Source organism: Fusarium musae, chromosome 7 (assembly GCF_019915245.1).
Source record: "Fusarium musae strain F31 chromosome 7, whole genome shotgun sequence".
Lineage (NCBI taxonomy): Eukaryota > Fungi > Ascomycota > Sordariomycetes > Hypocreales > Nectriaceae > Fusarium > Fusarium musae.
In genome coordinates this window covers 53,141-66,072 of record NC_058393.1, presented here as the reverse complement: position 1 = coordinate 66,072, position 12,932 = coordinate 53,141, and the positions used below count along the sequence as shown (strand labels likewise).

General features: G+C 45.9%; 3 protein-coding genes across 3 annotated transcripts; 1 reads left to right on the top strand and 2 right to left on the bottom strand.

Annotated features, from left to right (window-relative positions):
• Positions 1–4,076: 4,076 nt before the first annotated feature.
• On the top strand, positions 4,077–5,640 carry J7337_009169 (uncharacterized protein; the record flags this gene model as incomplete). Its single annotated transcript, XM_044826770.1, has 5 exons — positions 4,077–4,418; positions 4,479–4,607; positions 4,660–4,880; positions 4,936–5,117; positions 5,171–5,640. The coding sequence occupies 5 exons, from the start codon at positions 4,077–4,079 to the stop codon at positions 5,638–5,640; spliced, it is 1,344 nt and encodes a 447-aa protein (XP_044677364.1).
• Positions 5,641–5,974: 334 nt separating this feature from the next.
• Positions 5,975–7,368, bottom strand: J7337_009168 (uncharacterized protein; the record flags this gene model as incomplete). The annotated part of the gene is made up of 3 exons (XM_044826769.1): positions 5,975–6,109; positions 6,167–7,281; positions 7,317–7,368. The coding sequence occupies 3 exons, from the start codon at positions 7,366–7,368 to the stop codon at positions 5,975–5,977; spliced, it is 1,302 nt and encodes a 433-aa protein (XP_044677363.1).
• A 2,964-nt stretch (positions 7,369–10,332) lies between these two features.
• J7337_009167 (uncharacterized protein) lies at positions 10,333–12,305 on the bottom strand (the record flags this gene model as incomplete). The annotated part of the gene is made up of 2 exons (XM_044826768.1): positions 10,333–11,174; positions 11,225–12,305. 2 exons carry the CDS (start codon positions 12,303–12,305, stop codon positions 10,333–10,335), a joined length of 1,923 nt encoding a protein of 640 aa, XP_044677362.1.
• Between the last annotated feature and the right edge of the window lie 627 nt (positions 12,306–12,932).

Here is a 12,932-nt window from a genome sequence, read left to right as displayed (position 1 = left end):
TGGTAGGCCGCTGTGGCTTTTGTTTTTGCGAGGGTCTGCTGTATTGTTTGGCCTCCATGTTGAGTGATTCAAGTTTCAGTGCAGATTTCAACTCATATATTAAACAATAAGGTCAAAGTGAAAAGTTGTTGGAAATGAATGCTGTTTTATATTGCGCGATAGGGCAAAGGCTGTCAAGAGGTCAAAGCAATCATCACTTCCCTGCACCCAAGAAGGAATCCCGCAGCATATAAACAGCGAAGCCACTGGAATCAGATCATGGCTTCTCATGATGACGCAGTGGAAAGTAATATGCGCAAAACAGGCGGAACGAAAATCATTAAGAGGCTACCACTTAGTTCGCTTTTCAAAATTAGGTCTAGCTTGCGACACGGAATCTACCCGAGGCTCGAGCGCAACAACAATTCGACAAGGTAGAGAGACTGCGAGTTCGGAAGCAGCCACTAGTGGGCAAAACTAACTTTAAGGCTGATACGAAAACTTGGTACGGAGCGCGACTAGGGACTCAATGCCGGGTCAGCAGCTCAAGTTGTTGGCGTGCAAGGTGGTGCATTAATTAGCCGACTACCGAGGCAACACTGGTGCACGTGAACACACCGCAAGCTGTATTTAAAAGATAACAATTTGGTGAAGGCTCTGCAATCGTTGTTGGCAGTTCTGAATGGATTCTGTTATGGGATATGTTAAACTTGGTAAAAGATTGATATGGAATCATTAGTAGTACAGTTCTGTTTATGATTCTATGAGTTCAGTGTGTTAACAGTGTATGAGCAGCACTAAGACTCTGGTTGTTCAGAGGTCAGTTATTTTTCGACCATTGTTCAGCGGCTGTCGCCATTGCAGACTCAAAAGCTGTAGCTGCCGTTTTATATAATCGGTTATTGCACGACGCTGGGCTCTGCTATGTTGTAGCGAACTAAATAAATTGCATATTCTCGCCAATCTCTACCGTAAGTTTTAGACAGCGCAGCCACTAGATACCGTGATATCTACGGAGTACACCAACCGCATTAGTGAATTCTTACGTTATACTCTTTTTGGGATCCCGGGTCACTTTCTTTACCCCGCAACGCCCTTCACTCATCCGTAACTTCAATTCCACTCACCTTTCCCAATCCGTTTGTTTGCAGAGCAGTCTTATCATGCAGCGACCTGAAATTCGCTCACGACAAGGTGCGTTCAACAAGAAGGATATATATATATATCCTTGTTTTACTTTTGCTATCCCCCTCACTCAATCTCAGTTATATGACCTGTTATTTGAGGCAGCGTTCCCTTGTTTTTGTCTCATTTGCACACATCGTGACCTGGCTAATCGGTTCACTAGGTTGCCTGAGTTACAGGAAGCGTCATAGAAAATGCGATGAGAAGCGGCCTGTCTGTACACTCTGCCAAAAGTCAGGCCGCACTTGCGACTACACAAACGAATTCCGTTGGGCGCCCGTTGGCGATGTGTTTGTTGTTCCTGATGTTTCGTTCAACGCAGGTACCAAAAGGGTTATTCCAGACGAGAGGCAAAGACCGGCCCAGAATAGGGGTCGACAACAGCGTAAGCGTGGCCGATGGCAAGATGCACATCAAAGCGATAACAGCGGCCAGGTCTTGAACAAATGCCAAAACGAGGCCCAGACTCTCGATCAAGGTCAAAGCTCAAACTTGGGCACGGCGTCTTACGATAACGACAACCAGTTACGTTCGGGATAGATTGAACATCGAGATGGGGTTTGTTCTAGATCTGTACCAACTCTAGATGCTTTGCATACGCCTGACCTCCATTAGTCCTGCCACTACACACCAGCAAATGCCTTCACTGCAGGATCTAGAAGGTTTGACTCGAGGGAACAGCGACATGAGCTTATATTTCGACGACCTTCCAAATGTGCAGTTTGACAGCAACTGGCTCAACGCATTTGTGATGGATCAGGACCTCACGACATTATCCGCCCAATACGAGGATCATGTACCTGCTATAGGCGACAGCATAAGCGGGCAATTGATACCAGACCCGACAAGTATCCAGTTGGACTCTGTCCCAAGTGATGGAGACGCTTTGTTAGAGATCATCGAAAGCGAACATGAAGTCGAGAGATCAAAATCAGGTAACGATACCGTATTTGGTACCACCAAGACCTTTGAGCACAGCTTAGCACCGCCAACACCAAGCCTTCCCGCTTGCACTGAGGAAATCGCATTCAACTACTGTAAGCTTTTTTAAACTCCGTCGTCCATTTACTAAAATTAACATTGTGTCTTGTCAGTTCTGACCGATGCTTCTCCTCGGATTCCAGCTCTTGATAGTCCTGGAAATCCGTTTCGTGAGCTTTGCAGAATCTCCATCTCATATCCGCTACTCTTACATACGTTCTTGTATGTGTCAGCTGCAAATATGTACAACTATTGCAGAGGTGACCTGAAAACTCTGGAAGAGCGTCGGTCACAAGCTTTGAGATCGTTGCGGAGTATGGAACGATTTCTCCGACTTTCAATACTACGGAAGAGTTGTCTTTATCAATAGAGAATCATGCGTTTTCAGTCTTATCCCTGAGAGAAGTTACCCTTGCAGCATATCTCATTCACATCGCTTCGGAGGTTATGACTGGTAGCCTCACGACGGACACACATCTTCGAAATGCATTCAAGCTGGTGGTTGAACTACGATATATCGACAAGATGCCTGACGGATTCTATTCTCGCTTCTTAGTGCAGCGATTTGCCATGATTGATATCATCATGTCTCTCTTGCGGCGCCGGAAGCCCCTCGCACCCGAATCTTTCATCTTGTATCAGCAGCATGAGGAAGCTGAGATACCTGGGCCGTCCTTTCGCGAACTGACTGGCTGCCCTCAGCCTGTACTTTCTTTTTTGGCGAATATATCGATATTGGCAACTGAGGTTGAGTTGGAGAATGACGTACGGCTCGCTCAAGCGTATCAACTCGAAACCACTATGCGAGACTGGGGATCACGAAAGTACCCGATGCCGCTGAATATAGCTGCTCGATCAAACAGCCCCCTGTCTGTCCCTCCCTCCCAAGGTGACCATCTAAGTACCCTGAATGCATGCTTTTACTGGATGGCGCACCTTCTCCTTGTGCGGCGAGTATTTATGGATCCCACAGCGTCAAGTCGGGTTCAACTTTACCGAAAGCATCTTTTCTCTCTTATTGATAGACTCCCTCCGGGCTGTGGGCCAGACTCCTCATTGCGAATTCCGTTCTATATGGCTGCACGAGAGGCTATCGTACCTCTGGACCGTGAATGGGTGCGCCAAAAACACGATGAGATGATAACCATATATCCAGATCGTTCTAGAGAGCTTATGATGTCTTTGACAGAAGACATTTGGAGTCTCAGTGACAGGGAATATCACGACCTGGTGTCCAAAGGGCCTTGGGACCTCCCTTGAATGGATAATGATATGAACATCCGAATTAAGGACTCTCAAGCAATGCATTCTATAATTTAGCAAATAGCTATTTGAAACGGAATTTAAGCCGGTAAAGATATTTTACACTGGTGAACAGTACCTTGGCACCGGCTTTAAGTTGACATTCGAATCAAATGGGAGTTCTGAGTGCATCTGCTAGGCAATTATTATTGAACCTGTTTCCAATGGCCAACAAGGCGTCTCAAACCTCCTAGCTGTATGGCAGATATCATCCACGATTACTGCAGGCTCCGGGTGGGGTACAGGAAACCAGCTTAAGCCCAAAATGGAGATGCGTGTCGCATCCCAAAATGGGCGTAATGCTGCAAACTCTCCGCTCTTTCGCAATCTTCTTAACGAATAGAAAGGGACGGGATCGTTCCCGGCTGTTGCTCCGGTCTGCGAACCGGTTCCACAAACTGTTCTTGATGACGTTCAGACGATGTTTTGAATCACTTCGGGTTCCGAGTCTTACCTTTCCCACATGGGAAATGCGAGCCATAATCCCTCCTGTATTCAGATGATAATTAGATATGATCCAGCTGCTCAGTGGCCATGGATAAATAGCTCCCGTAAGACTTAGGGTGCCTTAACAGTAACAATAGACAACTTCATGCAATCGCTCAAGCCGTACCAAGACAACTTGCACCATGGCTCCATCTGCAACCAGCCCTCGATTACCTACCAGCAAACTCAACATCACACCCGTGCTGTCTGAGAAAACTGCGCGCCATGTAGAGACTTGGTCCAAGCAAATCAGGGGAGGGTTCCCAACACTGCCAGTTGCTGTTGAATCGGCTAAGGGTCATACCGTCGTCGATGTAGATGGCAAGGAATATATAGACTTCATTGGCCAATTTGCCGTCATGAACTTTGGCTATTCTCATCCCAAGATCGCTAAAGCAGCTGCGGACCAAGTCTACAAGATGCCGCTAAGTGGAACGGCTTACATCAGCCCATTGTACGTGGGATTCGCAGAGCGGCTCACTAAAGTAAGTAACGATGGAATTCCAGCTAACCTTTGCTGAGATGGCAAATACTAATTCCGTTAGAAATTCGGGTTTGACTCAATTGCGACCATGCTGAGCGGATCTGAGGCAGTGGAATCAGCCGTCAAGATTGCACGCAAATGGGCGTATCTCAAGAAAGGGATACCGCAGGACCAGGCTCATGTTCTCACGGTAGATCAATGCTACCACGGCCTGACCCTGTCTACCATGCCCATGGCCACAGTTTCCCACAAACGTTAGTTTCACCAGCCCTAACTCACAACTTCCTGTGCTGAAACTCATGGAACGCAGATTTCGGACAACATCTCCCAACATTGGATCTTACGCTCCTACAAGTGGTAAACTTATTCCTTTTGGGGATTTAAGAAGCTTTGAGAAAGTATTTGAGGAGGATGGCGAAAGGATTGCTGCGCTTTTCGTTGAGCCTGTCCAAGGCTGGGCGGGGTTAGTACCAAACGAACAGTCAAATCGAGTGCCCAATCGCTGACTGTTCAATCAGAACAATTGTTCCTCCCAAGGGCTACTTGAAAGGTGCACAAGGATTATGCAGAAAGCATAATGTCCTCTTGATTTATGACGAGATCCAGGCTGGGTATGGCCGAACGGGAAAAGACCTTTCCTTTCACCACGAACCGGAGCTTGAGCCTGATATGGTGACAATGGCCAAGGGCATCACGGGAGGTTGGCCAAGTTCCAATTACTCATAATTATCATTGTTGGCTAATCTGCTATAGGATACTACCCCATGTCCTTCATTATGGGCAAGAAGCATGTTATGGATTTGCTAAGCAAAAACGAAGTTCTTTCAACGTTTGGAGCTTCTCCTATTGCTCTCTCGGCTGCTCTCGCTACGCTAGATGTCCTGGAAGACGAGAAGATCTCGGAGCGTTCTGAACGTCTTGGAAGAGTCCTGGAGAAGACGATCAAGGAGCTTAACCCGCCACATGTAAAAGAGCTTCGAGGAATCGCGCTTTTTCAATCTTTGGTTCTCGATCAGAGTGAACCGGGCGTAACCCCCCGACGAGTCCAGGCTCTCGCTGCTCATCACGGTGTCCTTGTCGGTATTGGTGCGGATCGTTTGAGATTTAGCCCACCTTTGACAATTACAGAGGAGGATCTGGTCAAAGCTCTACATGTTATTGCTCAGTGCTTGGAGGAAGTTACGGCTTTGGGAGACTTTGCTGGGAGTGAATTTCTTAGTTAGAAGGCTCCGAATATAGATAAGGACCATGTTACTCAAACTTGCATCCTTATGGACCCGTGTATAAGTCCATAGTTGAGCTGTATCATGTAACACGAAGTTCGTACAAAAGCAATGTTCTAACTTCCCGCAGTCCTCCTCATTTAACACCACATCACGACAATGTCATCATGTGCCATACCAAACGGAACAGGAATTCCGCCCATCTTACGAGACCTCTAGACCATCAAGTACGCCTTTTCATGTATTATATTCGTTTAAATCCTAGATAATATAGAAAACATATGAATACGCGACCTAAATCTAGCACTTCACATTATTCTTCGCCACCCATCTATCACATGACTGTCAAAGTCCCAGTTTTCTCAACAAGATACTCTGCCACAGCAACATCTTTGCCGCTTTCCTTTCCGTAGCCAGACTGCTTGATGCCTCCGAAGGGACTTTCTGCCGCAGAGCCATTTCCTGTATTCTAAAGTATGTCAGTTTCTCGTGGACAGTAGCATTGGGATAGACTGCTGCTACTTACTAAGCCAATCATGCCTGCCTCCAGATTCTCGAACAACCTCCACAAATGGTCTGAGTTCCTGGTAAACACATAGCTTGCAAGAAACACCAGCCAGTTCATGGAGCCAGTGGTTCTTACTGGAATGACACAAGATATGCAGATGGCCAAAGAGGAAACATTTGGTCCCGTCGGCGGCCTCTTCAAGTTTGAAACAGAGGAACAGGACGTCAAGTGGGCCAACGACACCAGCCTGGGTTTTGAGGAAGACAGCACAAGAGGTCTTCCTGATCCGTTTCTGAGCTTAGCCCCGTTTTCGAGAACGTTCTTGACGGGTGATGCAGCCTTTTCAAGACCAGCAAGCGTAGTGACAGCCCCAAAGTTGTTGGCCGGATCAGCGCCGTGACCGGTCCTGAACTTGCTGGTCTTCACGGAGAAGGCAGTGGCGAATTTCTCATAGATGCCGGCTTGAACATAAACTCGATTTGCCGTAATACATGCTTGGCCCGCATTCCTCCACTTCAATGCCATGATCTGGTTGATGGCTTGGCCGAAATCAGCATCATCAAAGACAATAACGGGACAGTTTCCACCAAGCTCCAGTGTGCACTTTTTAAGACCCTGAGCACAAAGACCAGAAACAATTTTTCCCACCCTAGTGCTGCCTGTGAATGTCACCTTAGCGACTAAAGGATGAGTGCATAAAGCTTCGGAAAGGCTAGGAGTATTCTCCAAAGAGGTCGTTAGGACGTTGAATGTGCCCGCTGGAAAACCAGCTCTGGTGGCTAGATCTGCTAGGGCCAGGCAAGATAGAGGCGTTTTGGGTGACGGTTTGACAATCATAGAGCACCCGGCAGCAAAGGCTGCGCTAGCCTTCCTCATGATCATGGCAATAGGGAAGTTCCATGGGACTAGAGCGACAACCACACCAATAGGTTGCTTGATTGTAAGCACTCTTCTTTCTGCACAGCTGGACGCCCCAGTTGTGCCCTGAATCCGTTCAGCTTCACCAGCAAACCACCAAGCGAAGCCCAGAGAATAGTCGATTTCTCCTCGTGCTTCGGCGAGAGGCTTTCCAGTTTCGTATGTAACAAGCTTTGCAAGGTCTTCTTTAGACTCGCCGATCAAGCGATGCCATTCTAGTAACAGCTGGGCTCTTTTACGCGCAGTGTACCCTCTGTACTCAAGAAAGCCGCTGTAAGAAGATTGGACTGCGTTGTTGACATCTTCAGCTAATTGTCAGGGCAGGTAGCCCAAGCAATGCCGCTACCAGGATTAGTGATGATAAATGTTTTGCCAGAAGCTGCTTGAATCCATTCTCCGTGGACGTATGATGCTTTGTGGAGAAGATCCGGCTTGGAAAGTTTGAAAAATCGCTGCATTATGTTGGAGCGTTGGATTGAAGGTCTACAAAGACCAAGATGCGCAGAAGGAGCGATAAGGTTTGTGAAATTGTCAAAGCTTACGTGTTATGTATGGTTGAGACTTGTGGCTGGGAACTTAGAGAATCACCAAAAAGTAGCACAGTGTGACAGTATAACTGGTGTTTATTGTTCTATTAAATACCTGCTTAAGAAGGTGAAAACGGGCATTCATGGTATGACTTGGATATTCAGCACGTTCCACCGGCAAGTAGCCGGTTCTTTAACAAGTGAGAGTTCATCGAAGTAAAGATGCGTTTCGCGCTTCCTGAATAGGTATAGTTCACTAATGAGGCTAATGAGGTTGCGGCACACGGAGGTTGGTAACTCGACAATATATCACCGAACACATTTCATTCCTGACCAAGTCCGGATTTTCTTTGACTAATCAAGCTTCCTAGCCTAAGAATGATGCAATAGTTGTCCTTAAAGGTGTCTCCGCCAGGTTTATCTAACAGGCTACCTCTTCAACAGCTGAAGTTCTGCCCACCGCGGCAGGGCAACCGCCAATGCAGCCACCACATCCACCGTTGATAACCCTGGGGCATGCGTCGCAAGGAGGCGAACCTTGTGCATAGAAGCAGTTGTAGCATTTTGCGTTGGCCATGGCGAACAGGCCAAAGAAAAGACCGACAGCTGATAGCTTCATTGTATATTTATGTTGAGTCTGGTTGTGCTTTTAGTACTGATCTAAGCTGCGTCATATCCATTCTTCATGAACCTACCTTGGAAAGCCGATTGAAGTACAAGTTGATAAATATAGAGGTGGAAGAGTCTGGATCATAAAGCCCCGTTGAGCTGATGGCGAATTAGGTGGGAAACTTGTCAGTGGATATGACAGGGCTTTTATAGACAGTTCTTCTAGTACTATGTCATGTGGAAAATGATTAGCGGTATCGCATTGCTGTAATATAAATTGACCCACGTTATAGCGAGGTATGGCCTGAGCGCCTTGGCTCTTGTTCTTTGCGTTCCAATCAGTTTGCTACTGACAAGGCTGTCTTTGAGACGACTCCACCTGAACTTTAGTACATGGACCGACTCTATGGTTCTGTATTCTTCCGGTCTCGTATTGATACAGTACTTGTTTCTCTCCAATACACCAACGTACTTACCGACATTTCCTGGTCCGAGATAATGACTCGTAGATGTATCCATAGATCGACAGTGTAATACGCGTCGTAGTATCGCAAGTGGCCCAGCATGAGATTTGTCTGAACTCTAATCAAGACAGCCATTCTGTTAGGATTTTCTCATAAGGAGTTGCGTTACAACTCGGGCGAGTTTATTATCTGTCATAGGGGACATGGCAGTATCTAGTCGTCTCCTGGCTCTTGGTCTGGCTTAACTGCAACTCAAGCAACTATCAGAACGATGCACTAGTAAATATATAGGACCAAGGTCAATCACGACAACGCATTCTAACCTTTAGGGTAAGAGGGCCTAGCTCAGGGGTCTAAAGCTTATTTCAGAGGCTAGTTCCGCACTTCCGTAGCTGTCAGACGTAATAAAACCTATGCACAGTATCTGTACTACAGTAAAACAGGGCTATAACGATACTATCTGGTAAAGGGGTTATATTATTATAGTAGTGATTTATTATTATAAAAGTAGGGCTTGTTACTTATTTAATAAGTTATATAAGTTTTTAATTTCTTTCTTAAAATCTTAACTTAAATCTTTATTTTTTTTAATTTTTTTTTTTATCTAATTTTTCTTTATTTAATTTTTCTTTATTTAATTTTTCTTTATTTAATTTTTCTTTATTTAATTTTTCTTATATAATTAGCAATTTAAATAACTTTTTAAAAAAAATTATTAAAAAAATACCTATTTTTATATTAATTTTACTTTAAAAATAAAAATATTATTAATATTAGGGTTTTTAATTATTAACTGCAAAAATGTAGAAAAACCGGACTTCATATTGCTATAGCGCGAGAATCACTACATCGGAGATCGTTATAGAATAGTTTTATTGTAATGGAGGATAAGCCGAATTGATCATCATAGTTTCTCTATCGTACGATTGCTTTATGTGAAACCGTTGCCGAAATTAGCCCATTCACATGGAACTCAATGATGCGCGATTTATGTTAAATTCCAGTTGGGGGGTCATGTAATTGGCGAACACTGCGAGAGCTTAAAGTATCGTTCTTTACCGTAGAATGCTTTATGCTGCCTGCGGCATCAACATCTTAAATGTCTGCCCAGTCATCACTACTCAAGATACCGTCTTCCTTTCAATCTTCACTGACCTTGGTGATTTCGGTATTATTCACGCCTGCAGTAAATCGACCCCAGGTTGGTCTTCATAGGAGTTATTGATCCTATGGTCAAGATGGTCACGGGAGCCGTAGCTAGGTTTACAAAAGACACAAAGGTCTCGTGTTCAAGGCATGACCCACATCCTAAAGACAAAAGTGTAACCAGCACGGACGTCTGCTGAGCTTGCCTCAATGTCCAACAGTCAGAATGCATTACCCTTGACCCAGTGGACCTCTAAGGTCCATGAATGACCGTCTACTCTGCCGAATCTACCGGTGCCCAAGTGACAAAAGTACATTGTTCACTCTGCCGATGGCGATTGTAGCTAGGTAGGTATCAGCGATCACAAAGCTTGCTTACGTATTTCAATAAATAGGCTCTTGATACCAGAAGGCAAAGCTATTCTGATCATTTCATGAGGTGTCTAGACGCTCGGCGATTTCGTTATAATACATCGGTAAAACAAACTGTACGTTCAAATACAATCCAACCTTGCCGCTATCATACGATATAAACAGGGATGCGGCTCGCGTACGCATCGCTTTTGCTGATGTGAAGATCCATTTTATGGAAGTCGTGCAGTTGTAACCAGCATAGCATGCGGAACATGAGTACGCACCAAGCCTCGTTAAGCTCTTTATCCCCGAACCTTGCCCCGTGCTTGGGGCGGGTTGTACTCATGTCATCTTCCGAGACAAATGAATCTTTTCTTGCCTTCATGCGCTTGCTTAGCAGGCCCTGTTTGCTGAGATTCCGGACGACGTTTTGTCGAACGCGGTCAAAATACATTTGAACGAGTAGAGTCTCTTTGTCTTCGCCTGGTGCGGAATCAATGTCATGAATGGTAATCGGCGCATCGTCAACAGCTTTATCGTTTTCATCGTTATTCGTGGTATCGTCGACTTCGTTCTTCTCGTGTAGGATACCCATGATCTCTTGGATATGCATACGAACAACTCTCTTGATCATGGATAATCCATGTTTCTTCATTCTGCCAAAGTATTCATCACACAATTCGACTCCAGACCGGAGATTGTTGAGGTGATTGACCAAGTTTGCACCATTAATCTCTTCGCCAAAGATATCTAGCGTTGATCCTTCTGTTCGCAGGAGTGGGAACTTTTCATCCGCTTCTGCCCATTTGAGGATTTTGCTTACTTGTTCGCTATCCTTCAAAGCTGTCTCATGGAGAGGTCGCAAGCAATTGATGTATTCCGTCATTAGTGCTGAAAGTGAAAAGGAGCTGGGATCCCAGTAGAACACGGTCGGGTTTGGAAGCATACGGAAGACGGTGCCCTTGATATGAAGCATTTCTCCGATCATGCCAAGAATTTCGAATGGGACTGCTGAAGGTCAGTTTTCTCTTGGAATAACCCAACAGAGTGCAACTTACCCGCAAATAAGTGAGTGTGGCGTGCTTGATCAGGCTTTCGGAAGTAATTGACAGTGTTGATATCACATCCAAGCACCACGAGTGTCTTTGCAACCTCAGCCAAACTTCCCAATTGAAGACTCTCTGCTCCCTTGGCCTCGTCGGCATAGACCTTCTTCTCCTGGTTGAAGATCGTTGGGGCCATGCCGAAGCATAGCTGCTTGACGTTGTAGTTGGGGATCACACGGTTCTTCTCGAACCAGGTTGGTCCTTGCTTCTGAAAGTTGAAGGTGATACCAAGACCATCTGTGTATGAGCCATATAGAACAAATCCGTTGCCTTGGCCGCGATATTGGTCGGTATTGAGATCAAACTTCCTCCAATGGATGCCCAGCATTCCTGCAATCTCCACTAGATGCGATATTGTGGTTGTGGCATATGGTTTGGCAAAGTCCTTGGGCATGCTATCCCACGTACGCCTCTTTCTCTGCATACAGACGACTAGTGAGTGATGAGCATGAGGCTCTTCTGTGTCAATCGGTGGGCGTGGGCCAGCTGCCTTGACCCACTCAGCTGACTTTTTGCCTTGCCACTCGCGAGACTCTTTCTCCATTCTGACAATAGCCATGAGCAAGCCATACCAGGTAGCTTTCTCATTATCAGCCGTATGGATGATTCGCTGCGTGCTCTGCTTGTACTCGTTGTCGAATTCCTTAACTGTATCTGTGTATTTAAAGTTATCGTTGCCGCCATCAAGGCGAATGATCTTTTTGCTGTCGTCCTTGGCGAGGGCATCATCTCCAAGTGGTCCCCTGGTGTTGCTGGGCTTGGCGACAAAGATGACTGGAGCCTCGAACTGGACCTCGAAACGGAACTCGGACCAGATCATCCGGCGCCGGGCAAATTGTGCCCATTTTCCTATGACAGCTTCACTGCATGATGAGAAGCCGGTCGCTGTGGCGAGATACTGCTGTAGCGCCTGGAGAATTGCAATGACAAAGGCCAAGACGGAGATGACCAGCGCAACCACGGCAATAATGAGCTCGGTATTGTCGTCACTGCTTCCGCCTGAGCTCGAGTCCGGTACAGCCGTTGAGGACATTTTGAAAGCTACAGTACGTGTCTTCTGGTCTTATTGAGATCGTCCGATCAGGGTCTTTGTGATGTCTCAAGGTTATTTCTTGTTGACGCCCAGCGTGCTTACCCATAAATCGATGGCCGGAGAATCTGACTGACGCGCTAAAAAGGGGCAAGCTTGGTCCAATACAATAGCTTTGTTAGGATGCACAGGGGTTGTGGTGGAGAAGTGCTAAATATAGACTGGCATTGGGCGCTTAGTCTATAGGGTAAGGAAACTGAGGGACCTCGAGTAAATAAATCTCAGTAATAAGAAGACTAGACATATCGCGATAGGTTTGGGGAAATGTTAAAGGAGCAAGGTCTAAAGTTCAATAATCCAAGAGCCGAAATTTATGTTTGTCACGACTTGGCTTACTAGCAGATGAGGTACGATTCGGGAATTTCCTCAATTGTTATCAATTGCGCAACTACTCCTTACCCCAGGCCCAGGACTCAGAAAAATATGTGGGAATGGGTCGGGTGTCATTTGCGGGGAAGCGATAACGTCGGCTTAGAGCTGTGGATCTACCTTTCAGGATTAGCCAATAGGTTACTCGAAAACACAGCTGTCTCTATTAGCGGCAATGACTCATGGCTCATTCTACCAAAT